Genomic DNA, 27,182 nt, shown 5'->3' with positions numbered 1-27,182 from the left:
ACCACCATAAACAGAAATCAACTTCTACCAAGAAAAAAACATTCACAGGTTTCCTCTGCTCTGCCAAGACTGTCACCTCATTGTAGAAGGCTACAGGTTGGCTTAACAGCATTCCCCTTTTGTTAACCCATGCTGAGCTTTTCCAGTCTCTTTCTTGTGAGGTCACAGCTGAAGCTTTCATCCCAGTTTGGGGTTTTTCAGTACAAGAAATATATGGACTACTGTCCAGCACCAAGCCACAGAGATTTAAGGAACTGGAGCATCCTTTGTTTGAGGGGAGGCTGAGAGGGCTGGGACTGGTCAGCCCGGGGCAGAGAAGGCTTGAGGGGAATCTTGGGCGGTCAAACACTGGAAGAGGTTTCCCAGATTGACTGTGGAGTCTCCACCCTTGGTGATATTCAACAGCCAACTAGACACAGTCCTGGGCAACCTGTTCTGTCTGATCCTGCTTTGAGCAAGGGGTTGAGGTTAGATGATCTCCAGAGGTGCCTTCCAACCTAAATGACTCCATATAAAAAATAATTTTAATAAAGTTAACATCTCCAGTCAAAAGAACTGAGCTGTCTCGCTCAAGACAACAATCAATAATAACTTCATTATAAATAAAAATTAGGTGTCGTTTTGCACAGGAAATTCAAAAGTCTATAAACAAAAGCTGATCTTTCTCCTATCCAAATACAGTCCAAAGTATCAAGGTAAGAAAATTAAGCTTCTAGCTGCTACTTCTCTACAAACAAAGGACTCATCACATCAAACCAAATTTCCTTCAAAGCAGTAAGGTTTTTAGCAAACGTATTGTCTAAATTAGAAAATATTTCTTCAACTATGCAACAAAATAAGTTTAACACAGAAGCACAGTCATTAAGTTAGTAGAGACCTCAGGAGGTCATCTGGCCCAAATCGCCTTGCTCATGCAGGCCCACTTACCATGGCTGGCTGCCCAGGGCCATGTCCAGATGGCTTTTGAGTGTCTCCAAAGCTGGAGACTCCACAGTCTCTCTGGGCAACCTGTTCCTGTGTTCAGTCACCCTTACAGTCATAAAGTGTTACCTGATGTTCTGATAGGGCCTCCTGTTTTTCCTTTCATGCCTTTACTCCCGTCACTGGGCATCAATGAAAACAGCCCATCTCTGGCCTCTTTGCATCCTTCTCCTCAGGCATCTATATACATTGATAAGATCCCCCTCAGCCTTCTTTTCTTCAGACTAAACAGTTCCAGTTCTCCCAGCCTTTCCATGTAGGAGAGATGTTCCATCACCTTAGTGGCCCTTTGTTTGAGTCTTCAGCACATCCATGCCTCCCTTGAGCTGGGACCAGACACAGCACTGCAGGTGTGGCCTCAGCAGCACTGAACAGAGGGGAAGGATCACCTCCTCAAGCACAACTTATGATATAATCAAGTTAATCAAGTATTATGTTTCTCCTTAGACTTTAAACCACCTTCCTCTTCCAAAAAAAAAAAGCAGATGAACTTTTCCATTATACTTAGTGAATTCACTGGCATAGTATGACAAAAATGTAATGCTGTACCTGACAGCGGCAGTTTATCCACTTAAGGGGGAAAAACATAGGAAGAGACTCATGGTTTAATTTTTTCAGCCTACCTTTCCTCTCCCACCTCTTTTTGAAATGTTTTATAGTCTAGAAAACACATACATGGGAAACAAGTTTTTTCTTCAGAAAGAAGCAAGACAAGATTATGCCATAATACATTTCAGGATCAAAAGATTAAAAAAAAACACTTAATAAAACTAATCCTTGTAGGCCTGAGAAAATATAGGACATAATGTGTTCATAATTCTGCAGTATCCCAAAATGAATTCATTTCCCCCAATTTAAGAAAATTGACCAAAGAAACAAATGGTCCACAAATTCTCCATTAAAGAGTCTTCTATTTGTTCTTAGTTCCTCATGAGTCAAGTATATGAGAAAGACTAGGTTGAAGACAGAGTAAATATAATAATCAGCAGCTCTCTTCCAAACTATGCACCCAGGGATAATAAAGTCCTTTAAATCCAACAGTCACTTCTTTTCACTTTCCAGATAATCTGGTTTTTGTAGCAAAATGATTTTCATAATTTTAAAATTAAGGTGATAGAATGAAAAGCTATGTGAAAAGTGAACAATAAGTAAGGACATGTATATGAATGAAAATATCCTCTACGTGTATAAGAAGCAAAAATCTATTATCTGTGTGAAAAAATTAATAGGTAGTTAATAGGTTATTTGTGAAATGAGAACTATCCATAATAGTTCTAATATCCACAATCTTTTTCACACAGATGGAATCAAAAAGACAAATACTAAATTTAAAATTTATCAAGAAAGAGAACTCCTATTGGAAATATGGAATACATATGAGAAGGTGCTATGCATTTGACCTATTTTTGTGCTCTCCCATAAACATTTCATTGGACTACATTAAAATAGGACAGAAAGCTACACGAGCTCCTCTTCCTAAGTAGCCATATTATTTTATGCTCTTATGAATACTGTGAGTCAGCCATTAAACATAATGGGATTAGTGAGAGGATACAAAAAGCTTCATCGTTCATGCTCTCAACAAGAAACGCAGAAATCTTGACTTCAGAGAAGCATTAAATTGTCATTATCAGAGCTTTTCAATCAATGCAAAACAGCTCATACTTTACAACATTTGGCACTAGCCTTGAGTATCCAAAATTAGACATTTGTTTTGTGGACTGAAAAAGCCCAGCATAAACTAAGGTTATCATCTGCAGTTCTGTTTTTGGAAGCGTAATTACAACCTTCATGCTGTTATAAAACAGGAAAATAAAATCTAATAATAAGCAACACAACTCTTTCTGAAGAAACTGTCCAAGCTATTCACTATATTTTCCTTGAATGCTTTGTTTTCAGTTTTTGCAACAGACTAACAGCTGCACAATCAGTAACTATTTCAATTCATCTCAAAAACCAGGATCTACAATTACTATAATTTATTAAACATGGCAAAAGCCATTACCTGGGCTATTTGCAATATTAAATTGCAATGAATGATGTATGTTTTCTCTTAGATCTCTTCACCACCAAACTATATCCATTTGTTACTTAAATAAAGACAGTTCTTTTCTACAGAGACTTATAATGAAAGTAAGCAATACTGTAGAAAGCCAGAGACAATAATGGAAACAGTGAGACACTGTGTGTTATCGCAATTTAAATATTGCATTTGTATTGCCAACTCTGAAATTTGCTGTTTTAACACACATTATAACAATCTACCACTAAGACTGAGAAAGCTGTTGAAAGTCTAAGCAGCTACATACCTCACACCTCGATGATCTTTGCAAATCTGGGGGCAGCATTAATTCATACAGCTTCCAGAGTGCTTAGCTACTTTAGCTAGATCAAAGTTGCAGGAGCTATACCTACTATCTCTAATCCACTTTTACTGGAAAAACCCACCCTTCATGCAAAACTCAAAACTAGCAACTGTCTTTAACAGTTCTTTTCCTGCTGGAGCACCAGGTTAAGTCCAACATTCACTTTAGCTACCAGAAAAGATGTAATAACTTTAAAAGTCTAAAAATTTAATGGTAACTTTATTTTAATATAAGCATTTGAAAGGAAACTTTGTCAAATGCTTTGGAAAATCTAAGCAGACTGATCGGCTGTGTCTACATGTTTTTTGACATCAAAGAACTCCAAGGGATTAATGAGCCCTTCATTTCATAAAAGCTGTATTGACTCTTCCCCAACATGACACATTTCTCCATGTTTCCTCTAATTTTCTTCCTCAAAACAGTTCCTACCCATTTTCACAGTACAGATGTCAGCCTGTCTGATCTGTAATTTCATCATCTTCCCTGGAAATCTCTTAAAACACTGGTACCACACTAACAACTTTGATAGTCAGTTTCAAGTGAGAGAATACACACAACAATTAACAGTTTTGATACATCAACTCTTGGGATTTTTCAGAACCCTTAAATGAGTATCTCCTCTTTCTGATGTATTATTTTCCCAGTCTTTTGCCTCTCCTGTGTAATATCTTGTGTCAGCATTTCATTTACAGATGAATTCTCCAATTAGACTTTCATAAAGAAGTGTTTCATGTGAAACCTTAATCTCTACAGGTATATGGATGAAAAAACTAACTAACTATTGCAGCTTTGCCTCTTTAGCTGGGGCTTTCTTTTACACATTGATCAACTAGTGATCTTACATAATCTTTGACTGACTTCCGTTTCTGCTTTTTGAAAAAAGAGGTTACTGTTATTTTTAAGCCTGTGCAGATCATTTTTGAAATTTTTCACTGTCAGTTTTCTTTTATTTCTTATTTAACCACAGCAGGGTTAAATATGGATCCTGTCTTCCCCATTTGCATGTGACTTCAGCTATTTGGAAAATGCCTTCTTTTCATCAGAACCTACTACATTTTGTTCTCAAGTGTTTTTTGATAAGTCGTACATATTTATTTCAAACTCCCCAGGCGGTATCTTTAGTGTCTGTGATGTCTGTTGTTCTGACTACTTCTTTTATCTTTTTGTTTTGTTTTATGTAGTTATGCTCTCAAGTATAAAAGCAAGGAATAATAGCTTTTCAATCTTCTGTGTGAAGCATTAAGATCTCTTCATAAGCCAGATAATGCTAAGAGGTAAATTGTATGGAACAGCCATGGAACTCGACTTCAAAGTCATGGGCTCAAGAACAACATTCTGAACCAACTGAGCTCAGAACACAGCTATCATGGTCTATGCCAGTCACATATTCCTCAGGAAAGGCACTATACGGACAAATCGGAATTTTCTTCACGTGCACAATGCAAGTGGTGAGCAGATGTTATCATGTGATTTTAAATCATGTGGTATCCAAAGACTGAGTTCTACTACAGGAGATTGGTGACACTGAACTCAGCCTCCTCTGACACAATCAGAAACTGAATATTTAGGCCTGTGCACAAGCTGAAGCAACATATTCACTCAGTTTTAGGAGAGAATTACCAGCACTGGATCCAATATTTTTTGGTTGCCCCAGAAGTTTGCAACCTCAAAGGGAAAGAAGGCTTCTCAGCTGAACAACTCTGACACATTAGTAGGCTGAGTTGAAGTAGAAAAGTCTGGCTGTACTTGTTCTCTCAAGATACAAATCTATAATTACAGTATAATGATTTTAATCTTCCTTACTGTATTTGCACGGTAGCCATAACCAAGGACCTACATTAACAACAGGTAACTAATACAGATTTTATGAGCTAAGTATAGCTCAAAGCAGATCTCCTAATCACTTTTTCTTAGGCCCTGTGAAAGAGGCAATGGATATACCCTTTGCTTCCTTTAGAATTGAGGTTCAATCCAACATGCCAAATAAAGAAGTGCTCCACTGAATTAATCTATATTAATATCAAGATGAGCTTTAAAAGCAAAGAATATTTAATATTTTGAGCAGTAGTTGAAGTATGAGAGGACTACTAACATTTTACCAAAACCTTGACAATCAGTCCTTTTCAGATAAGCTTTTAATAAGCCCTATTAGTATCAGTCCAGTTTGCAACTCTGCAAGGTAGAGTGTCAAACTATCTGCTTTCCAATGGGAGAGACATGTTCAAGTTCAAAATACAGGCTATCTTATTTCGTTTATGTCATTGCTGAAATTTCCAACTCTGTAACATGAAGTTAATTTCTGCATGATTGCACCTGCAATCTGCTGTATTGAGTCAGTAGCTGGAAAGAGCCAAAAATAAGGTAACTGGATTTAAGCTTACTACAGCACTGCTCATCCCCAATGATATGGTGTTTTCCAATTTAATAGCGTCACTCTATTTTAATACCTCTCATCTGCATTATCTCACAACCCCCACCACCAATAAACACAGACCTGCTTTCAAGTCCATCCCTAAGGTGTATATACAAAAATCTATTCATCTTGATTTATTTCATTTAAATCAAGTACAGACCTATACTGCATTCTGTAGACATTCTGAATCACAAAATCAGCTCATAATTTTAAAAAATAATTAAAAACCATGCCCAGAAACTGAAAAAAAATGGAACTAGCAGCATTATCTAATTAGGATTTAATAACATGTAATCCCAATTACTGTAGAAGCACTACTTCTTTTTCACACAGGTACAGTTATCTGCCGGTTCTATGTTTGTTTTTGTCTTAGAAGTAAATGCCTGCTTGCAAAGTTCAGTAAACCTTATCCTCAGCAGATAGGACACTTCATCCTCCACTAAGGGCAAACAGAGACCGTCAAGTTCTCAACAGCATCTGGCTTTATTTGTATGGTCCTCTAGCATATCTTTGCAGTGTTATTATACTCATCACTGAATAATGCTGCAGACTCAGAGTGAGATAATTTATTTTTTTCTCTTGCCATAGTATAACTTTTAAGGTTCACTTACTGTTTATCTTAAAGATTATAAGACATTAAAAAAAAACATGCAATGGTGTGGAAGAGGCACTTGCCTTAACTCCAAGCTTCAGTCTGCAGCACTGATCAGTGATGGGTGTGATGACACCAACAGAGTGCATGCTGAAGTATCACATAAAGGAAGCTGAAGTTCATGAACAAGAGGGAAAAATAAAACATTGTTAAACAGTGAAAAGATGGTGGGGTGAAAAATACTCAGGAGCATGGAGAAGTTAAAGAAAAATATGCACCTTAAACTTTTGCCTTTCTCAAAAATTCCTAGCTATATTTAATTTTTATTATCCTGAAAAAATACTCCAGTTCCTGTAACATGGGTAGGAGGGTTTTTCAACCTATGACTAGTACTAGCCTTGATCACTTAACAGCTCCTCCATTAATTGAACAGTGAATGCAGACAATTTAAGAAAACACTATGTGCTATTTGTTTAAAGATAAAAACCGCAAGTATCTACTGATACATTATTTTACTATAATTTACCTCATTGTTTCTTTAAAAAAAAAACATTTTACATTGAAAATACTCTTTCCTTTCCATGTGCCCCTGCAGTATTGCACTTATTTGCAATTATTTCAAGGTGGGCTGACTGTCCTGACGCTAAGGTCTTGCATTCTTTTTCAGTTGACAGAGTAACAAGGAGTCCTTCAAGCACTCCCAGTGAAAACAAATTCTGAATAATTAAAATCTTGAATATTACTTTCTATGTTTATTATCACTTTATAGAAAAGAGAGTATTTTTGACACATAAGAATCCCCTCATTAGTTAAAAATATCATAAAGCTGAAACAATAACACTTTGAGAGTGCCATCACATGTGCCACATTGCGAGGACACAAAAGGTAGTGACAGCCTATTTATGATACCAATCAAGGTTTGTTTCATAAACATTGAACTTTGTTATCCACATGATTTCATACAGTACTTGACACACTGGAAGTACACAGTTACATAATTCTGACCTATATCGAGGCCTAAGCCAGCAGAAAGTAAGACAAGTAAGTAATCATTACTCTGACAGTACATCTACCCTTTCTCAATTTGGCATAAAGAACTCTCATTATTAAGCAGAATTTTACACCCACATATTAATTAATCGTGACAAAAATATCCCCGAGTCAAAACTAATGAGGTAAGATTTGTCCTTTTGAGGGCTCATTATATTAATACACACCAAAACCATAAAATCTCCCCACAATCTATAAAACTGTCAGACTCTAAACATCTGCCACTATAGCAAATACCAACATATGAACTAAACAGAGTCACATTCCTTCTCTCTTTGAGGAAAGGATGATACAGATGTCTCCCACTGTTTCACAATGTGCTTTCACAGAAATAAGAGCATGGGAATATGTCTCCCATGGCCGACTTCATTCTCCAGCATACCCTACAGATTTTAATTGCCTAAAATCTTTTGTCAAACTGAACAGAGTATTGGCAAAACCCAAATGTCACAAATTGAAATGCATCTCATTATTTTAACTTATAACTTTTATTTGATTAAAATAACCTTAAATTTATTTATCTTCAATATCATTTAGAGCTAGAAGCACTATCATACTCTTTGTTTGAAATTGAGTATTTTTATTTTAGGGACAAGAAGGTGGAAAAATGCTTTTTTTTGCCAGTAAAAAAATGTTCTACTACTTTTACATGTATAAGTAAAGTGTAGATTTCTGAAGTACAGAAATATTCAAATCATGTATAGCGTATAAGATGTATGTGGTAAAAAACATATGAGAGACAAAAAGCAAACTAAAGTTAGATTGTAAAGATTTCTGGAGGCACAAGTCACTATTGTCTAAGTGATATTCAAACAAAAAAATTATTCCAGATTTAGAACTAAGATTTTAAGTACCTAGAATAGCTTAATAACTAACAAGCAGCATCACCACATCCGAAAAAACTGCAGGTAGAGACATCTCCATCAAGAAAACAGAACGTCTTTACGTGTTGCAGCTGTAATCTCGACAGTCAAGCTTGCTTACATCCTAATTATAGTGATACCCTGCAAGCCATCTCTAAGAGGATATACACTATCTTCTTGTAGCTCTGCTATCATTCCAACCAGATTTTGTCATATTTACAGCACCACTGAACTACATAAACTCTGCCTAAATTGCTTATTATCAATGAGTGGTTTTTTTTGACTTTGGCATACCATAGTGCCGAAGCTACTTTTTCTTTAGACAGCAGTTTACAAGATACATATGAAACTGGGCTACTGGTTCATTGTTCTCCATTTTTTTTTCTGGCAAGTGACTTGATGCTGCCAGGTGAGATTTCTCATTTTGTCACACAAAATTATTGTGAAATTATCATCATGTGAAAGAAAACATTAAATAAATGAATAATCATTACACTAACAAATAAATAAAATATTAATAACTAAATAAATAAGCAATTACACTCTGCCAGATTACTTCAGTGGAAGTCAGGAGGACATTTCAAATCACACTCTTCTGGATCTTTTTTCCACACTTCAAATTAATGCAAAGCAGAAGTAAATCAGCATTGATTGATGTAGCAGTTCTTCCTTCCTTTTTTCTTGCAACATGTTTAATTTCCAATCTCTAAAGACACAATTTTTGTATTTACTGAAACATAATGTATGAAGTTAACATTACAGCTGCTTACATATGTAAAAATGGCTAATCAAATGACATCTGTAAGAAAGACAGAGAAAGGGAAAATAAAAGTGTGTGTGTAGAATCTTACATGCCAAGGTGCTTATGTAGCTACAATACCTAAAAGCAGTGCCTGACGTTCTTGTATTCTACACTGAGTCAAGCCAAAATAAACCAAGGTGCACAAAGTGGAAAATGTAAAGTAGTAAGAGGTTTATAGATATACAGTAAGTTTCAAACAACTGAAAAACAGGTAAATCAATACATCCTCCACTTCATGTTAAATCCTCTTGATTATAACCACTTTACCTTCTGAAGTGTACAAACGTGTTTGCATGCAGTATATAAAAAATCTCTATGTTTTACTCTGTATGAAAACACTACGAATTGCTGTACATTCATGGAAATAACTTTCAAACACAAGTAATGAAGCACAAAATAGGAAGTCACAGGTTAAAATTACTTTTAAAACAGGCATGGTACAGTATATTACGTATATATTATAAAAAGTCTTTCAGACAATATAAAGCAACCACAAAAAACTACTCACCATTTCATATGCTGTTACAATCTTTTTCAAGACCTCTGGAACAATCCCTTGGAGCTCCATTGTCGGATACTGATCACTGAGATTCACTACTACCAGGGGTGTATTATCAGGCCCAACCAAGTGCATGGACACTGCCAAAATGCACTGCATAAGATTTGCTACAGGAGAGAGGCCACATAATTCTTTGAATGAAACTACTGCATTCTGCAAAAAGGAAAGAAAGAGTTTCCTTTACAGTTAAATATGAAATTTAAAGTCTTGTTATTTCAGGATAAAATACTTTACTACCATACTTGAGCTACAACGCTGAGCTACAATTACCACAGTTTTTCCCTGAAGAACTTGCATTTTCGAAACCAATATTACACATACATCTTACAAAAATGTTAAAAAATCACGGAACTCAGTACATGCCACAGAAAAAAACATCTATTTAGAACAAGTATATCTCCTCTCTATCATGGCTAAAATTAATTATGGAAATAAACAGATTCTAAAACATACTGGTTATGTATTTTGAAAAAATTTAAGACATTTTTAAAATGCCACCAAGAGAAAAAAATATTAGATGCTGAATGTCCCAATTAAGCAAACTGAAGTAGTAGTAGGAATTCAGCACATTTGTAGCTTTAAACATACCTGAACTACAGTCCAGATGTGCTATGGATCTGCGGGTTCCTATTTGGTGTAATTCACAAACCCAGCACTCCACTATTGATGTATTCCTATCATAGAGTCACACTTAAGTGAATTTTTTAAGGTATTTTAACTTAAATACTGATTCTGTACCTTTCCCTAAGATTTCTTACAGTCATATTTTATATCCAGTATGGTAGAATATAAAGCCATAAGTTTAAACTTGAAGAAAGTTTACAGCATTGGAAATACAGTGTGACTCCAAGTAGCCACTGACATTGCACAGTGGGAATATTGTCAGCACTGTACAGAATTTAGTGTTTTTGTATCAGTTGGGAACTAGTGATCTGGAGGTCTGGAGTTTGTGTTCCTGTAGGAAATAAAAACAAAAATATGGTATATTTAAGTTACAAATGTGCTCAGTGCTCCTTTCTGTCATATCATGCCCAGGCAGAAGATCTGGTACAAATTTTCATTTTAATCCAAAGCACTTTCCATCTTGCTGGCATGGTAAGACTCATTTGTGGACATGTCTCCTAGAAAGATATAATGTCAACCTTAACTCAAACAGGAAATATTTTGCCGTCCCTTTATCAGACAAAATACCAAAGCAGACTTCCAAATATGTATGTACAGCATATTTATGCAAAATTATGTGAACACTAAATTGCACCTACCCAGTCACATAGAGTGTACTTTTAGTAAATGTCCAGGAAACAAAACCTTATTTTATCAATTGATGTACACTTCAATGATACAATAGTTACACAGCTCAAGTGACAGACATTGGGAAGTCCAGTCAAACAGATTTTGTTTGAGGTAAGTACCATGGATAAGCCATTATAAACAACCATTTTACAGAGAGGTTAATGAGGACCCAGGGATTTTATATATCTATTAATGACAGGCAGGACAGGACTAACACGTACTACTATTGTAACTCTTGCCTTTGGACTTCCAAAGCTATATCCAGAGACTATTCCTCATAATGTTAAGTAACTTAAACATGAAACATCACATCCAGTTCAATCACCCATATTATACTTTTATCAGTGATTAATACATAACAAGCTATGACATCAGCTTTTTTCATGGTAATATAGGAACAAAAGAAACAAAAAAGGTTATTCTTATACAGATTTAGACAAACTATTAAACTTGCTGCTGCACGTTTTCTTTTTTCCTCTTATTTCATCTTATATTAAAAAAACTAAACTAACCTTTGCCCTTTATAATCTGGCTTCTGAGGATATAATGGTCATAAAAACCATTACAATTTATAACACAAAATTTCTGTAATATAGAAGTTAAACAAATCTCACATTCCCTGACATAAATTCTTATTTTGAGTGGTTTATTTGTTTTTATTAGCTATAAAAACTTAGTTACACAGAGTTTAAACAGCACACATTACACAATCTGTTAGCAAAGTTAAGAAAAACTCATCTTCTCTCATGTGCCTAAAATATATCTTCCCGATAGCATTTTGAGATAATGATAAATTTAGTTGATAGCACATCTTTCAAACTGATAGAATAAAATACATAAAATACCTTTTAATATTGCATGTTAAAAGAAACCCCACTGTAGAGTCTGTTTTCAATTATATCATTATACTGTGCATACTTCAGCATGCACATTCAAGAGCTTAATGTAGCTACACAAAATTCTATGTTTTTACTGCTTCCTCAACTCAGTTCATCCTTGAAAAGTATCTTAAAATACAGAATTCTTCATATGACAGAATTCCAGTCTTTAGTAGGTTAACTACAGGTAAAGTTCACTTTACATGTAGCCTGTAATTTGAAGCATTTATGAGTCAAAAGTATCATCCCTGCATTTTTTTAAATTAAAAGAGCAAATTTATATACCAAGTGGAATGAGAGAGCCGCATAATAATGTACTAATTTCTTCTTTCATATAAAAGTAGCTTTAAAATTGTATTAATATTAGAATCTCTTTAATATAAAATTATTCACAAAGGAAATTTATATACACCGCTGTGCCTTTAAAATCTAGAATCACGTCTCAGACATTTCCTTTAATCTATTTTTCCTCTTAACACCAAGAGGATTTGAGAGGTCAGTCCATATGAAATGACAGTTATTAATTTTGTTGATAACTGCTACTATTCCATTAGAAGTTCATAAATAATTAGAAGTTTTATTAAATGGAATGTAACTTTACAATTCAATTTTAATACATTTTTAAAAGAAGTTATTTACCTGGAATCTCCAAGTAACACATTTTTTAAAGTGAGATCTCTTGGCTTCCTCAAAACAAAGCGCCTCAGACTGCACTTTTTCCCTAAATTCAATGTGTTTACTGACATGACATTTAAAATAGGACAAATTCTTCTAGAAGATGCCTTCTAATACCTTAGTGCTAATGTCATATATTTCTAACACAGCAAGGAAGAGCAATGGAAAACCTTCTACTTGGGACTAAAGAAAAAACATAACTTTGGTGAAACTATGCTAAACATTCTTAGACGTACAAGTAAGGTCTCTGATAAGCATTAAAGTCTCCCTTTCCTATCTGTTGCATATTCTTCCCACATTTCTAATTATTTTTTTAAAACTAAAATATAGCCATACTTTCTTTTAGTGTAGTTCTAATGTTCCTTCAAAGACATAGGATGAGTCTACAGGGTTGATTTTTAACACCGGAATCATATTTCCAGTTCACATTCAACAAAATACATGTGTGCATTCGAAGTTGCATCGGTAGACAGTTGACCTGAAAGACTCCTCTGACATGATCCATTCTTAAGAGCTGTTCAGAATTAGACTCAAATAGTTCAATATACAAGACACTTAAAAAAGCAAGTATTCAATATGCATCATAATACAAAGGTACACATATGAACCAATAAATTGATTATAAAACTGTACCTGCATATTTTCTCTCAAATCCGTAGCATCCCGAATAGGTTGGAGGGCATTCTTGAATACTTCATCTATTGCTTTAATCCATAATGTTCTCATTGAAGCATATTCCCTTGATTTCTTGCCCTTCCTCACAGAGAGGCCCCTCTTATGAGGTTTCCCACCACCCCTTCGATTAGTAATGGCCACATGCACAAACAAGGAGGCATGAGCTAAACTTTCACCAGTCAATGACTGCAGAGGAACGTGCCGATAACCAGTCTGGAGACACTCAAAGGGAATAGTGTATTGCCCGATAAACTCGTCCCCAATGTAATCATCATCCAGTACTACAAAACGCACCATAGCTAGCTCTGGTAAATTTATTTGAAATTCAAAGCTTTCATCAAAAATCGGATTATCCCCGTTCTGATGCATAGTTTTCGTCCTTTGCTCAGCACAGTCAGCAGGGATTCCGTGTATTTCAACATAGACATAAGGATCCACAACATCACCTTTGGCACCTGATCCTTTGGGTTTAGGGAAGTTTTGCCCACTAATGATTTTAATATGAAGCAGCTGAGGCGAAACTCCAGGCACGGTGTCTTTTGTATTTGCGCTAAAGAAGGAAACTTCTTCTCTCATGATAGCGGGACGAAGGACATAGCCACAGTTTCCATTTTGTCGAAACCAACCAATGTTAAGGTCCATCATTAAGCCAGGTGTCTGAAAGTTCATTGCTACTATCTGACAACCACATTTCCAAAAGTCCTGGGGATTCATATTACTAGAGTCAATCCTCATAGGACTGGGGAAAACCCTCGCGAGAAAACGTTTGTTATAGTTCACAAAGTCTCCTGGGTTTTCATTGGCATATTTGCTAGCAAGCACTTCATTAAAAGAGCACACTTCCCAATACTTCTGGAGCTGAAATGAAACTTGAAACTCTTTGAACTGAACTGATTTACATATGCTTACCAACTCAGAGAGATCTTTGCAGAGCTGGAATCGTTTCCCTGTCATTGAGTTTTGCTGTTCTACCCCTTCTTTTGCCACTCTCTGTGACATTTCTGCTCCTTCGTCTTCATCTGTAACATCTCCCTCTAGTCCAGAACAATTAGCAGAAAGCTTCTTTGCTTTAATTAGTATTTTCCCTTTAAGTGATTCCGGTGATGGAAGGTAAGACTCCTCAATGTTTGGAGACTGCGTATGCAGTTTGTCGCCCAAAATTTTCTTCATGTGTTGTACCATCACCTTCTGCTGCTTAATAGAACAATGATTTTCTAAACACAAAATAAGAGGGTATTCTGAAGCAAAAAAGGCATACTTGTTAATAATGTCAATCACACTACGGAAGACAATTTGTGATGTCATTGTATGCCCTGTGTAAATCACAGGCTCATTATCTGGACCATCCCAAACATCCAGTTCAACACTTCGACAACCCATTTTTAGAGCACGAATGTAACCCGTGATGTCAGAAGGCCCTCGAAACTGATCCTCTATCAAGTATGTATTATGAGATGAATTTATAAAATAATGAGATAAAGGTTGTTTCATATCTTGACAAACTTTTTTATGCTCTGGGTCAAATATATGGCAGTCTGGTGAAGTAAGGTAATTTGTAAACCCATCTATAGAAAGACAACCCTTTTCCTGGCCCTCTTTGGCTGGCTCATATTTCTGAATAATTTCAAGGCTTATTTCTTCTGTGACCTGTGCCATACCCTGTTCTGCTTCCAAAAACATCATGAGGTCCTTAGTATCTAGAAATTCTTTATTGCTTGAAAATTGAACTAACAAGAAATAGATTTCAGGTCTGGTACAAAGCTCATGAAAAACTTCGATAAATTCTTCTTTTGTTACTTCAGTACCAGTTTTTTCCCTGGATCTATGTAACTCCTTGAATTTTAATTCAATTTTATTAGTTTTTAAACCAGGGTTTAAGTCTTTTATAAACTGTACAGCATTACATAGGGGTATATGTCCCAGATTATCTACATCTGATTGACTGAACATTTGTGAAAGCCACGAAGTCCGCATATTATCTTGAGTAGTTCCTAGCATATCCAGAGTATGTTTTCCATAAGAAATCAGGTATCTTAAGCCAGTAACCCAAATATTTGCAACGTCTGCTGAGTTAGCAACCAAATCTAGTGACTCATAATTTTCTCCATATATAATTGAAAACGCACAGTCTTCTGATATCTGGTCATATATTCCATTGCTGCGAAAGATATCTGTATTTTTTCCTGTTCTTACTTCTTTGATTGACTTGATATCAATCTTTGCTTTTTCAGAATCCTTTTTTGAAGGTTCCCAACGGAGAGACTGCATATCAGCATCCAAAAGAAAGTATCGGTGATACACCCTGGAGTTGGATCGGACCTTTTTGAGCTCGGAGCCTTCCACCATGGCGTTGATGCAGTCGCTTGCACTGCTGATCTTCTTCTCTGTGGGCATGCTGCTGAAAGACACAGTCTTCTTCCTTTCTCGCTTCTGTTTCGTACCATCCTGGTAAACAAGGGAATAGGGAGGAGAAAAAATAATTTATCAGTATGATTTTACTCAACATTGAAATGGGTTTCAACTTATTGAACTCAAAGTTCATCAAGTAGTTCAATAATACTAATAATGCCTTAATATTTGCTCTTACTTCTATGAGTAATCCTCCACAGTTTATTTTTAGTACTTTTGATGGACACAAAATTTAAAAAATTAGTTTTGAATGCTAACAAAATAATAATGCCGTGGTATTGCATATATGTATGTGCATTTTATTTTAGGAGTTGTACCCTACTCAGAGAGAGAACAAGTTCTAAAGTGAAGCAGTGAAGTAGGAAGCAAGCTTTTCTCTGAGTCCTTATACAGTCCTACAGAGACACTTGTCAAACCTGTCAGCACAGAATATAATGCTTTAATACCATGCTGACAGGGTCCTTGTGAACACCAGAGGAACAATAATACACAATTAACTACAAAAAATCCATAGGACATAATCCTAACTACATAAAATCTAAAATCCATAGGACATGGCCCTAATCTAAGCATACAAGATAATAACAGCACTTCTTTATGCAAAGCTTCCTTCACCAGTGCACCCATCCATGTTCTTCCCACAGACTGACCACAGCACTCTCACATCCCTCCCCTTGGCAGGAAAATACCCATGACAGTCTAAACAAGCTGAAACACAAGGAACTGGACTGGAGCAGATGTGGCTCTGCAACTTCTGAGTTTCAGAAAATACAGCAGTGACTCAGAACGGAACTTTTCAGACAGTGTAACTGTTTCCAAAGAACCTTCATGTCATTAGAAAGAACTTGAATAGAAGATCTGGTCAGGAAGGGAAGCTAAAGTGACTCACCATTGCTCTTAAAACAGTGAGATAACCCAGAGGTCTTGCTTTACTAGAGAAAGCTTAAGTACATAAGGATATATAAGCATAAAAAAGGGGGGAAAATTAATTTAACTACCTTTATTGTACCTATTTGTGCAAAAAAATCATCAACACATGACTTAAGAACAATCAATTTCATATGAACTGAATTTAAGAAACTTGTGTGCTTTCATTATCTGCATTTTCTGAGACTGAAAAATGCTAGGAATTTTTTTTCTGAAAGCAACTTCTGTCTTGAGGAGCTAAATTTTAGTCTGAAAAACACTTCCATTAAAAATATTTTTTATATTAGATGACATGTTAATTAGACGTGTTCGTCTTATGAACCAGCACAGTGAAAAAAAATCACTTTTCCAGCTTTATTTAAAAAAATGAAAAAAAAATAATTTTGATATTCCCTGAAACAGTATTCCATTTGAAGTATGTTCCAGTGCAAATCAGTATTGCTTAAATGGCATAAAGGAAAGTGAAAGAAAACTTTTAACGATTGCTATGCTGAACAGATGTTCAAATAAAAACCATCCATTACAAAATACATTTCCAGCTCAGTGCACATGTGCTGTATGTTTAATTTCATTAAATTAAAAATGCGGAGTCCTGGTTTTGTAATTTAATTTATAAACATCTGAAAAGTCTTTCATTGAAAACAATGATTAGTAAAGTGAGTGGCTTTAATATTTGTTGTTCCATGTTTAAGAAAATTAATCAACCATATTATTTTTGCACCTTTAATGACGGCAGAATTTGCTTTGTTCAAGTTCTCAAGAGACCAGTAAAAGCGAATAACCCTGCAGAGGACTCTTATTTCCAACTGCAGATCAAACACCTGCAATGGATACTGCACAGGGTTGATTCTCAGAATCTCATTACATGTACTTTAGGCATAAGGATTTTTTTCAAACAAAAGCAAGTTTCCTTAACTTAAAAAAAAAAAAATCAAATGTGATTTTTGATTACAGTGTTTTTTGTTGTATTTAAAGCCTAGCTTGTTTGTCTACCTATTTTTATCTCCTAACCTGAAAAAACGGCAAAGGACAGTCCCATATAAATGAGCAGTGATATTCCTGCCTGGTACTTCAGAGCTTGGAATTAAGCATTTTGAAGCTCCTTGATGCTCCAGATTTCTCAGTCACAAACCTGGGAGAGAAATACATTTTTCTAACTGTTGAGTGAGAGACAGCTGATAGATAACCTCCTGACACCAGAACCATCAAGGCCCATCAAGTATTACCTTGCCTGACCGTGACCAGAAGAAAGGTCTACACCCTTCTCTATGATCAGGATTGTATCTGATCCAAGTCACTGAACCACAAAAGAAAAAAAATATATCTTCCATTTCTTGATGCCATCTGATGCAAACAAGCCCATCTCAAGGCAGTTCCAGTGCCAGCTCTGCTTACTGAAAGCTTGAACTGGAGATCATGCACATGGATCAGAGGAGCAATTCAATATATCACCTGCAAGATTATTTTGCCTGCCTGCCAGATGAATTCACAGCCAGTTCAGCAGTACTCTTCATTTTTGCAGGATAAAGGAGTCAAGCCACTCAGATTATTTATATAAAGCCAGCACCACAGTGTGAATTACTGTGAAAATATTCTGAGCTCCAGGACACCTGTCATAAGTTTTTGCTTCTCCAGAGATCAATAATCCTGAACTACCAGATTGCCTGTGCAAGTCCGATCCTGACAGCAACATAGCAGTCATGATCAATCTGTGTGATTAGAGTAACTTCCAGGATATTTCACCAAAAGCACTTCTGAGAAGAATTCACCTGTATGAAAAGGCACAGAAAAGAAACTCTCACTCCACAAGCTGAGAATGCAATTGCATAGAGCATGCACAAACTGCGTGAAACTCATTTGTGAGCCTTGACAATATAGTCTGGCATGGAGGAGACAGATTTATTCTGCTATAAGACGTGGAGGATTTCACCCTGAAAGTGAGGTGGCATTCATGAACTGCGTCAAGTCTCTCATGGCCTTAGGCCTACCTTGAATCAGAAAGAATGGCATATCAGAAAACTGCATGTTTCTGAACAAACACAGGAGTGACTTCTTGACCTTCATGGGACTTACAGGGTTCTTGCTGCTCAACATGCTCAAAGCCACACTGACTTTATAGTGCAGACGCATAATTCAGTCCAAGGCAGCAGCTACAATTTTTGTGCTGAACCAACTTTCAGTCATTCTAGGATCTCTCACACAATGAAGACCATGTCAGTATCCCGTTTATAACATGTCCTGTCAACATTACAGGACTTCCCCTGAAGACTGTCTGTGCTTCATAAGACTTAACCACTGAAACCAGAGCAGCCACCTCATCAATACATTTCCTAATACTATTCATGCCCCAGCCGAGGTCACCTGCAAGACATTTTGAGGAACAGACTAGACCACAGATAAAACTGTTTTGAAACATTGCTCATAAACACTACAAGCAACTACACAAAGAGTTTAGTTTATCCAGCATTTCCTAGCGACCGAAAGCAAAGCATCTAGCAGTTTAAGAAACAGACATAATCCCAGCTGTCACCTGTGGCACTAAAGAGACAGAGACAGCTGGAGAAAATGGATTAAAAGCACAAGGAAGGAGAATATATCCATGATAACATTTTTTTTATTCGTCTCAAGGTACCAACAAAGAAATAACTGCGTGACTAAGACAGCATTCTCTACAAAATAGAATTCTGGAGACAACAGAGAATCTTCAATCAGACATTGAGAGAGATCCACACCATTCCTGAACTGCAGTGCTTTTAATTTATGCAACTTCAAGATAAAATTACTTAAAAGGCAGCTCCAATAATCATTGGCAATGGCAGGGACAGCAGTAGAATTCAAACAGAGATTTGATAATGTAATAGATCAGGATGACAGAGGCAAGGATGAATTGTACAAAATTTGTAAACATCTCCTAAAGGAAAGGAAGCAGACAGTGAACTTTACGACCCATAGAGTGAATCATGCCCCAGGAGCAGTACTTAAAAAATATGTAAACACTGAGCTGCCAAGATGTTTATGTACCGCTTGGTCCAGTGAAATTAATGATTTTAGCCCAAGGCAGGAGCTTGCCAACCCCATCAAAGTGCTAAGTGTGGGGCTGCAGCTAGGGCACAGTGCAGGACACTCCTTCTACCTGCCAATACACAGCAGTCCTCACACTGGCCCATGCAAACTTTGGAAATGGCTGCCTGTGATCCTGCCTCTCGCTGTGACTAAAGACATCTGCAGCTCTGAGGTGGTCATTCCTAGACTGGAAAATCCAGACCTCTACCTGGATTTATGCCACTAAGGTCCTCTTTCTAGAACAGAGGACTTCAAACAGAAAAGACAATGGTAACAAGAGGAAGTGGCACAATGACAGATTTCTAGAGCACTTGTCTGGGAAGTGAAAGTCCCTGATGTCATAAAACATAAACAATCCACTTGGTGACCCTGAATGCAAAATTTAGTCCACGGAGCAAGGACCTGAACACAGAATTTTGTCCTCTCAATACCCACCTCCCCAGGTCCTGCTGCTACTTGTTTATACTCTAACCATAAAGAATTTCCATTCATTTCCATCCATACCAGAGGTTCACCAAAGCGTGGAAGGCAGCTCCATGCTCATCTTGAGGGCACATGGCTAAGCACTCCAAGATGCCCAGGCAGAGGGACCAGAGCCCAAGCACTCCATGAGTAGGTGAGTGCTCAGCCCACCAAGCCATTACATGAGAAACAAGAATTCAAAACACATCCCCTTGAAGTGCAGCACCTCACCTTGGCTGTTTGATTGCCAAGGACTGAGCTTTGACAGCCTCTGAGAAAACTCACACATCTTGAGGCAATAATGGTACATAGTCTGTAGGAGCTACAGTCCCAAGAATGCCTACTAAGTTCATCCCAAACAGGCTTAGAAACAAGATAAATGTGAGCCATTCAGCCTAGCAAGGTCTGTACAGAGGTACAGGAATAAGACTGCAATCACATACAGCGTCACAAGAGCTTTCAAATATAATTTTTTTTCTTTCTGCATGAAAGTTCTGAATTAAGCAGCCTTCTGAACCTGAAGGCTAGTAGTGTACCTATACTCTGAGCAATTACAGGTGAGTAGGTGAGAAGAAAGGCCAGACCTAAGTTTGGTAATTTTAATTTTTATCAAATTACACTAATATTTCATGCAATATAGCATGAAAGCTGTTTTAGATGTAATTTAATGTACATCTGTAGCCAACAGTTTCAGTAAAATTCATTACTTTATGGTAAGAACAGGCGGTCTGATGATCTTCATCATGAACACAAAGGGAACTACTCTTCTGACACTATACAACTCATTGATGACTTGATTTTTAGAGTACATGTGATACTTACAGAGCCAATTCGAGCACAAGATCTGTTTTCATCAGATGCAATTCAGCAATAATTGTGAAATCACCTAACTTGAAGACATGACGTAGAACAAGTCTATTTCAGGAAGTGATAAGTTAAAAAAAATACAACTGATGCTTTATTTAATTAAGATTCTTAACCATTTTTCTTCAAAACAAAAAAACTTGAAATTTATAGATTTTCTTCATATTCAAGGCAGCATGTCTATACATATATACATGTCTATACATATATACATACATTACTCAAAGGAAAAATGACACATTGTTAAGTTAGTCCTTTAAAATATTAATTTTTAATGCATTTTGTTAAAAATGTAATACCAGTAACTTGCTCTTTTCCAAAGTTCCACCTGTGGTTTTAGAGATACAAATGCTAGTGTAGATGAGCAAATGAGCTACAAATGCAATGTCATATCGTCTTTATCTCTATAAATATTTTTAGCTCAAAAATATTTAGTGTTTTCTTTTAAAAAACACCTGTAACTGAAACAGCAATTATGAATAGGACCACTTGTTTTTGCAAACACATATGAAAAAAACAAATCATCATGTATAGTTTACCTATGCACAGCTGCCAACTCATTCTACAGCATAGAATGCAGCAGTATAAAAGAAGCTAAGAGTTTTTGTGTAAAAAAGGCAGTAGGAAAAAAGGAAGGAAAATATCAGGTAGCTCAAATCAGCAATGTTTCATCTTTGATACACAAAATTTAGCACTGATTTCAAAAGTTACATGCAGTTAAAGGTAGAGTGAGAATCTTCTTTGGAAGATTGTGGGGGAAAAGGGAGAAAAGAGCTGGGAGGAAGAAGAAGAGGTGGTGGTGCAGAAAAGGCACGTCACCATCAGGAGCCACATGCCCAAGGCAGGAGCTCGGAGCTCTATACCCTTATCCTTGATGCACCCTCTCTCAGCCTAACTCTCCTGGAATCAACAACTCAGCAGAAGAATCTGCTGACAGCCACCACTCAGCCCCTCTCTTCCAGCCAAGCATCCTCTCTTCCTAGTCAGCACCTTCTAATTTGCCATTACCGGAGATTCTTACTAACACAGTGACCTGGATTCACTGAAAGGCACATACTTTTTAATGCTGTAACACAGCTGCCCAAAGCTTCCAGAGCATGCAGAAAAGCAAGAAAAACTCTCCAAGTAATCAGCAGTTCAGCTGACAGGATGCCAAACACTTCAGAAATGGCATGTGTTAAATCAGACTGTGTCCAAGAGTTTCTGTAGCCACTGTTTAACTGCACACAGCTCCGAGCAGTTGTATGTAAAACGAAGTAGAGTCCTCGACTGAAGTAACTATCTGAGGAAAGACAAAACATCAGCTATTTGGAAAACACAAGTCCTCCCACTTGTTGTGAATCACTGTATTTGTGCTCAGCATTTAAATATTTCCCCACAAACTCGTACTCATGACCTATCTGTTGTTTGCAGAAAACTTTTAAAAGGAACATATTTTTCTAACGTCTGGTGGGTTGACCCCAGCCAGACCCAGTTACACAATGTTATAAATAACAATGAGGAGGAATGAAAATACGATTAGTTGAATAAGTAACAATTGAGTTGGGGTTTTTTTTGTGGTTTTTGGGGTTTGTTTTTTTTTGTTGCTGTTGTTGGTTTTGTTTGTTTCTGTTTTTATTAAAATAATTATGTGATTAAATTGTTATGGAGCTCAATATTCAAACAAAAATGACCTATACTATTTCAGATGAGGAAACTGCATGGTTCATGATACAATTAAACCAATTCTCTCTTCAACCCCTCTTCAAAATAGTAATTTTCTGTCCAGTCTCTTCCTCCTCCTGCCCCAGTTGCATCTCCCTTCTCCCCACTTCAGCTCCTCAGACCCTCATTAGCAGCCTGTCTGACACACAGTAAGTTAACTTACCTCACTACCTCAGGAAACAAAAACCATCTATTTTCTTCCAAATTAGTTTTCTGCAATTTTAGTGAGCTGGAACAATTTTCCATGTGACCAGCTAAGTATCAGAGCTGGTTCAAAATAACCTCTGGAAGCAAAGAACCAATTAAAAATGGGAGGAAAGAACAGAATCACTCACTTTTATCAAGAAATTCATTCCATTAAAATCAATGTAGTTGAAACTGTTCTGTTGAAATCCAATCCTGCATGAACTGACACTGGATTTTTATGTCACTAGGTTTTGTGGTGGACTTGATAATCTTAAAGGTCTTTTCCAACCTAAAAAATTCTATTACAGAAAACAAAATCTCACATCTTGGCCCACTCACAGAGTACAGCAGCAATTTTACAAACATAAAACATAAAGGCAAGCTATAAGAAAGAGCTGCCAACATCATAAAATAACAGAATTCAGGTTCTCAGGCTCTTTGGCTCATTTGTTCTGCCTCATTTCAAGAAAACAGGACACCAGAAAATTTATGATTCTATGACATGAGAGAGATCACTTTCACACTACCTATTAGAAAGAGCAGAGAAAAACAGTAGCCTGTGTTGACCTTGTTGCTGTTATAGCAGCAATTTAACTCAAAAGACTGCGACGAGCCAGGAAATAACAGGATATGGTTTTGCAAATAGAGTCTAGACTAAAGGCTTTCTCTGCAAAACTTCCTACAGAAGAGCTTATTTAGTCATTTGATCAGCTCACCAAGAGTAAAGAAACCATCTTTTAATATGTTTTTTATGTTGCTGTCTCCAGTATCCTCAGGTTTTTCATTATTCAAATGCTCTCGCAGGATGTCACAGGGGAGCCTTCCCTGTGCTTCATGGCACAGATACAGACTCACAGAATATTCTGAGTTGGAAGGGACCCACAAGGATCATCAAGTCCAAGGCAGACACTTCCTTCACAAAGATGCTGAAGACATCCACAGGCACAATGCTGCTTGCTCCCTTCTCACTCGGCTCTAACATAAATCCACTCCATATTCTTTTGAAGAAAAAGTAAACAATCTGATACTGCCTATTGTGCTGAAAATAAAGGACCTGAAACCACTTTTACTGCGTTTGATTTTGACCTAAATTTTAAAGTCTGTGGCAACTAAGATTTCCACATTCTGCAGTTTCATGCTGCCATGTATGTTTGCATTCTAGCAGCAATTACTATGATACACCATTCTCAGATTCTGTCATTTTATAACATAATTTTATTATTGTATTATTTATTACATAATTCTAAATATTATAACAATATATTTTATATATTGTTAATATATAATATTATATCTGAATATTAAAACACAGTAGCAAAACCAAAATTCAAACACCATTGAGGCATTCTTTTTTGTAAGAGTTTATCTGCAGATGTATGAAATTAAAATGAAGGGTCATTTGGTTTCAGGGGTTAATTTACAATACAGATTAGCAGGGGAAAGGGGGGAAAAAAGTCTGATCTGAAAGGAAAATAAATAAGAAGCATTTAAGGAAACTACCCAGACTGCTGTGAGCACAGAGAGCCAAAGCCTGAGTTATGCTTGGCATGAATGTCTCAGTTCTCAGTGTTACTGAGTCAGTCACAGTTCAGCCTTCTGGGGAGCATTTCCAATGGAGCAAAAGAAGTATCCCATTTTCACAAACTCGATAAAAGCAAAACATGCATATTTCAGATCCAAACAACCAACATCTTAACCAAATCCCTATAAACTGCAATAGTTATTTACAAAAACAGCAGTTACTAAGTACTGAGCCTTAAACTGAGGAAAGCATAGAAAGCTGTTAAAAATTGCTTGATGGCAAGAAGAGTTTTAACCTTAGGCAAGTAAGGAGAGTTTTTTTAGATTCCTAATTTCTTACATATTAAGAAATTATGTCTAAACTATGACAAACAGGTCATTTTAACTAGTACAGAGAAACTTATGCTTATTATAACCATTTACTTCTTTTCTCACTTCAAATACCAGAAAAAGTAATAGAAGCTACAGATGATTTTATCTTGAATAATAATGTAGGGTGACAAAGCTGATGCTGCATGTAAAGGTACTAAAGGATTTTAAATTGGCTCAACAAAAAGGTTCAACAGGTTACAGCATGGCTCAGGAGGGAGGAAGGCTCTGAGGCTTCACTGCTATCTGTAAAACCAGCAAGAAGCTCTTTCTGCTGCACATGCACATATTTAAACTGAGCATTTTCATTTTCAGGTCTCCAATAACATTTTAAATACCCAAACATTATAGCTAAGCAACACTTTCAGGAGCATTCTAATCAAGACTTATCAACAAGATTTAATAAGCAGCAGTCTGAAGCTGAACATCAGATTCCCTTCAAGCATTCATAGCTGCATGTTAGTTCCACCGGTAGGAAGCGTGGCATTTTTCCATTTCTTGTTTCGCTCATAAACAGCAATTTCACCGAATTGGTAAAACACGTAGCGCAGCTGTCAGCCTTTAAAGCAAAAGTAAAGTATGTGGGTGACTTTGAAATATAACAGAATAACTATGTTTAAGATTTCTGTAATTTCAGATGCAGGCTCTGCAGAAAGTCGCTTTACCTCTCCCTCTGCTGCTGCCGTTCAGCATCATAGAGGAAGAGAAGCCAACAGCATCACCAGCAAGTAGTGAGACCGAGCACTGGCTCAAGACTCCCAACCCTTTTCCACTCTTGGGAAAGCCTTCCCAGCAGCTTTTCCAGATTTTCCCACAGACACAGTGTTGGGTTTGGTTTATTACCAACTTTCCTGCATAGCAGGCCCAGATATCACCCTATCTGATTCAAAACAAAACAGGACAAACCAACTAACAAAAACACACTTGTAGAGTGTGCATCTCAGGATGATATTACAGGTTCATACTCCATGAAATTACATAAATTTAAATACTAAAAAAAACACTAATATGGAAAATGACACCTTACTCCATGCAGACAAGATTCTTATTTTCAATGTTGCATATGCAGCCAACAAATCAAAATAATTGTGTTTGTTATGATTGACTAATTTAGTCAGAAAGCAGTAAAGTACCTTGTCTCTCTCCTTTACTATAAGAGAAAATCTACATGATATTCCCTTAACTGTTAACATCAGTTGCTCACAAAAATTAAAGAGCAGATTGACCACAAATGTGTTCCCTAATTTATAGGAATGGCTTTTTCACACATCCTTACAGGTCATCCCACCCAACCTATCAGCACAATGTTATGATTAAATCATGCATTTTTACTTTCCCTGACATGGCAAAATGTTCCCTTCCACCTGTGCTGTCAGTTTGTGTATTTTGTCCAAATTTCAATCCAAATGTCATCTGTTCTCTTGGAAAGCTCCTGGTGTTTTTGTGCTCTTTCCTGTTGCTGAGTGTTTTCCAGGGAACAAGGAAGTCTTTAGTTTTACAGAAGTAAAATTATCACCTATAGGTTATTTTTTCCAAGTCAGACATTCAGGCTACAGAGTAATAAAGTGTGCAATTTTTTTCATTCTAAAAACTATCATTACCACTGCCCTGCAGCTTTCAACTCATCAACTGATTTTCTTCACTCTAGTGATTGATGAATAGCGTCTTCAGATTTGCTTCTGGACTAATTGTAATTGGACCAGCAAATTTCATAAGATCACTTTAAAGAAAAAAATGGAACTTCGCAGACCAAATTGTTCTCTTTGCGTGGTTTCAGGTAAGTTCCTTTTTGTCTATTAGGAGAGTGACTATTATCAATATTAACTTTTCAATGCCACAAAGAGTCACGCAAATAATTTAGTATTAAATCAAATACAAAAGTTGGAACTTTTAGAAACTTACAGCTTGCTAAACAAATATTATCTTGCAAATTCTTGAGTTGCTACTTCAGCCTTATTACTTAGATGGCAATGACAAAGAAACAGCGATATCTAGCTGTTGATTTTTAACAATTCTTATGATACAGATCAAAAATACTTACTAGGTTATCACACGGCCAGACATGAGCACCCAAGTACCTTTGCTAAGCACGTAAGGCTGTTTCTGACTTGTTTTTCTTGTTGATTTTCAGGTGTATGTAATTTAGAGTTGTCAAAAAATTACAGGAAATTCTCATGCTGAATGCTACATCAATGCCCTTCTCCCCCCCTTAACTCAGTTCTTTAATTATTCATAACAGTTACAGGCACTTAGGAAAGAACAGTGAATTATAAATATTTAATACAAGATGCCTGTAACAGAAAGACATGAGAGAGACTACAAAAATCAAATAAAGTATTTGTTTATCCCAAGTAAAATAAAAAGCAAGGCAGGTGATCTTTATATTTATATAAGTGTTCAAAGCTTTGACAAAGCAAACTTATTAAGTCATCAGTATGCTTTACCGAATAATTACAACCAAACAAATAAAAATTGGCAGGTACACCAGTTTTCTTCAGACTTTTAGTATTTTAAAGGGATCTATTTTGAT

At 36.4% G+C, this 27,182-nt stretch overlaps 1 protein-coding gene across 1 annotated transcript in view; it reads right to left on the bottom strand.

Annotated features, from left to right (window-relative positions):
• Positions 1–27,182, bottom strand: part of PLCL2 (phospholipase C like 2) — a 98,879-nt gene that overhangs the window by 29,382 nt on the left and 42,315 nt on the right. Inside the window, exons 3-4 of the mRNA XM_058832282.1 lie at positions 13,106–15,592; positions 9,576–9,779 (exon numbers count right to left, since the gene is read on the bottom strand). Of these exons, the coding sequence (XP_058688265.1) occupies positions 9,576–9,779; positions 13,106–15,592 (2,691 nt within the window). The remainder of the gene's footprint in view (positions 1–9,575; positions 9,780–13,105; positions 15,593–27,182) is intronic.

The sequence above is a fragment of the Poecile atricapillus genome, chromosome 2 (genome assembly GCF_030490865.1).
Source record: "Poecile atricapillus isolate bPoeAtr1 chromosome 2, bPoeAtr1.hap1, whole genome shotgun sequence".
Lineage (NCBI taxonomy): Eukaryota > Metazoa > Chordata > Aves > Passeriformes > Paridae > Poecile > Poecile atricapillus.
This window is presented reverse-complemented; position numbering and strand designations above follow the sequence as displayed.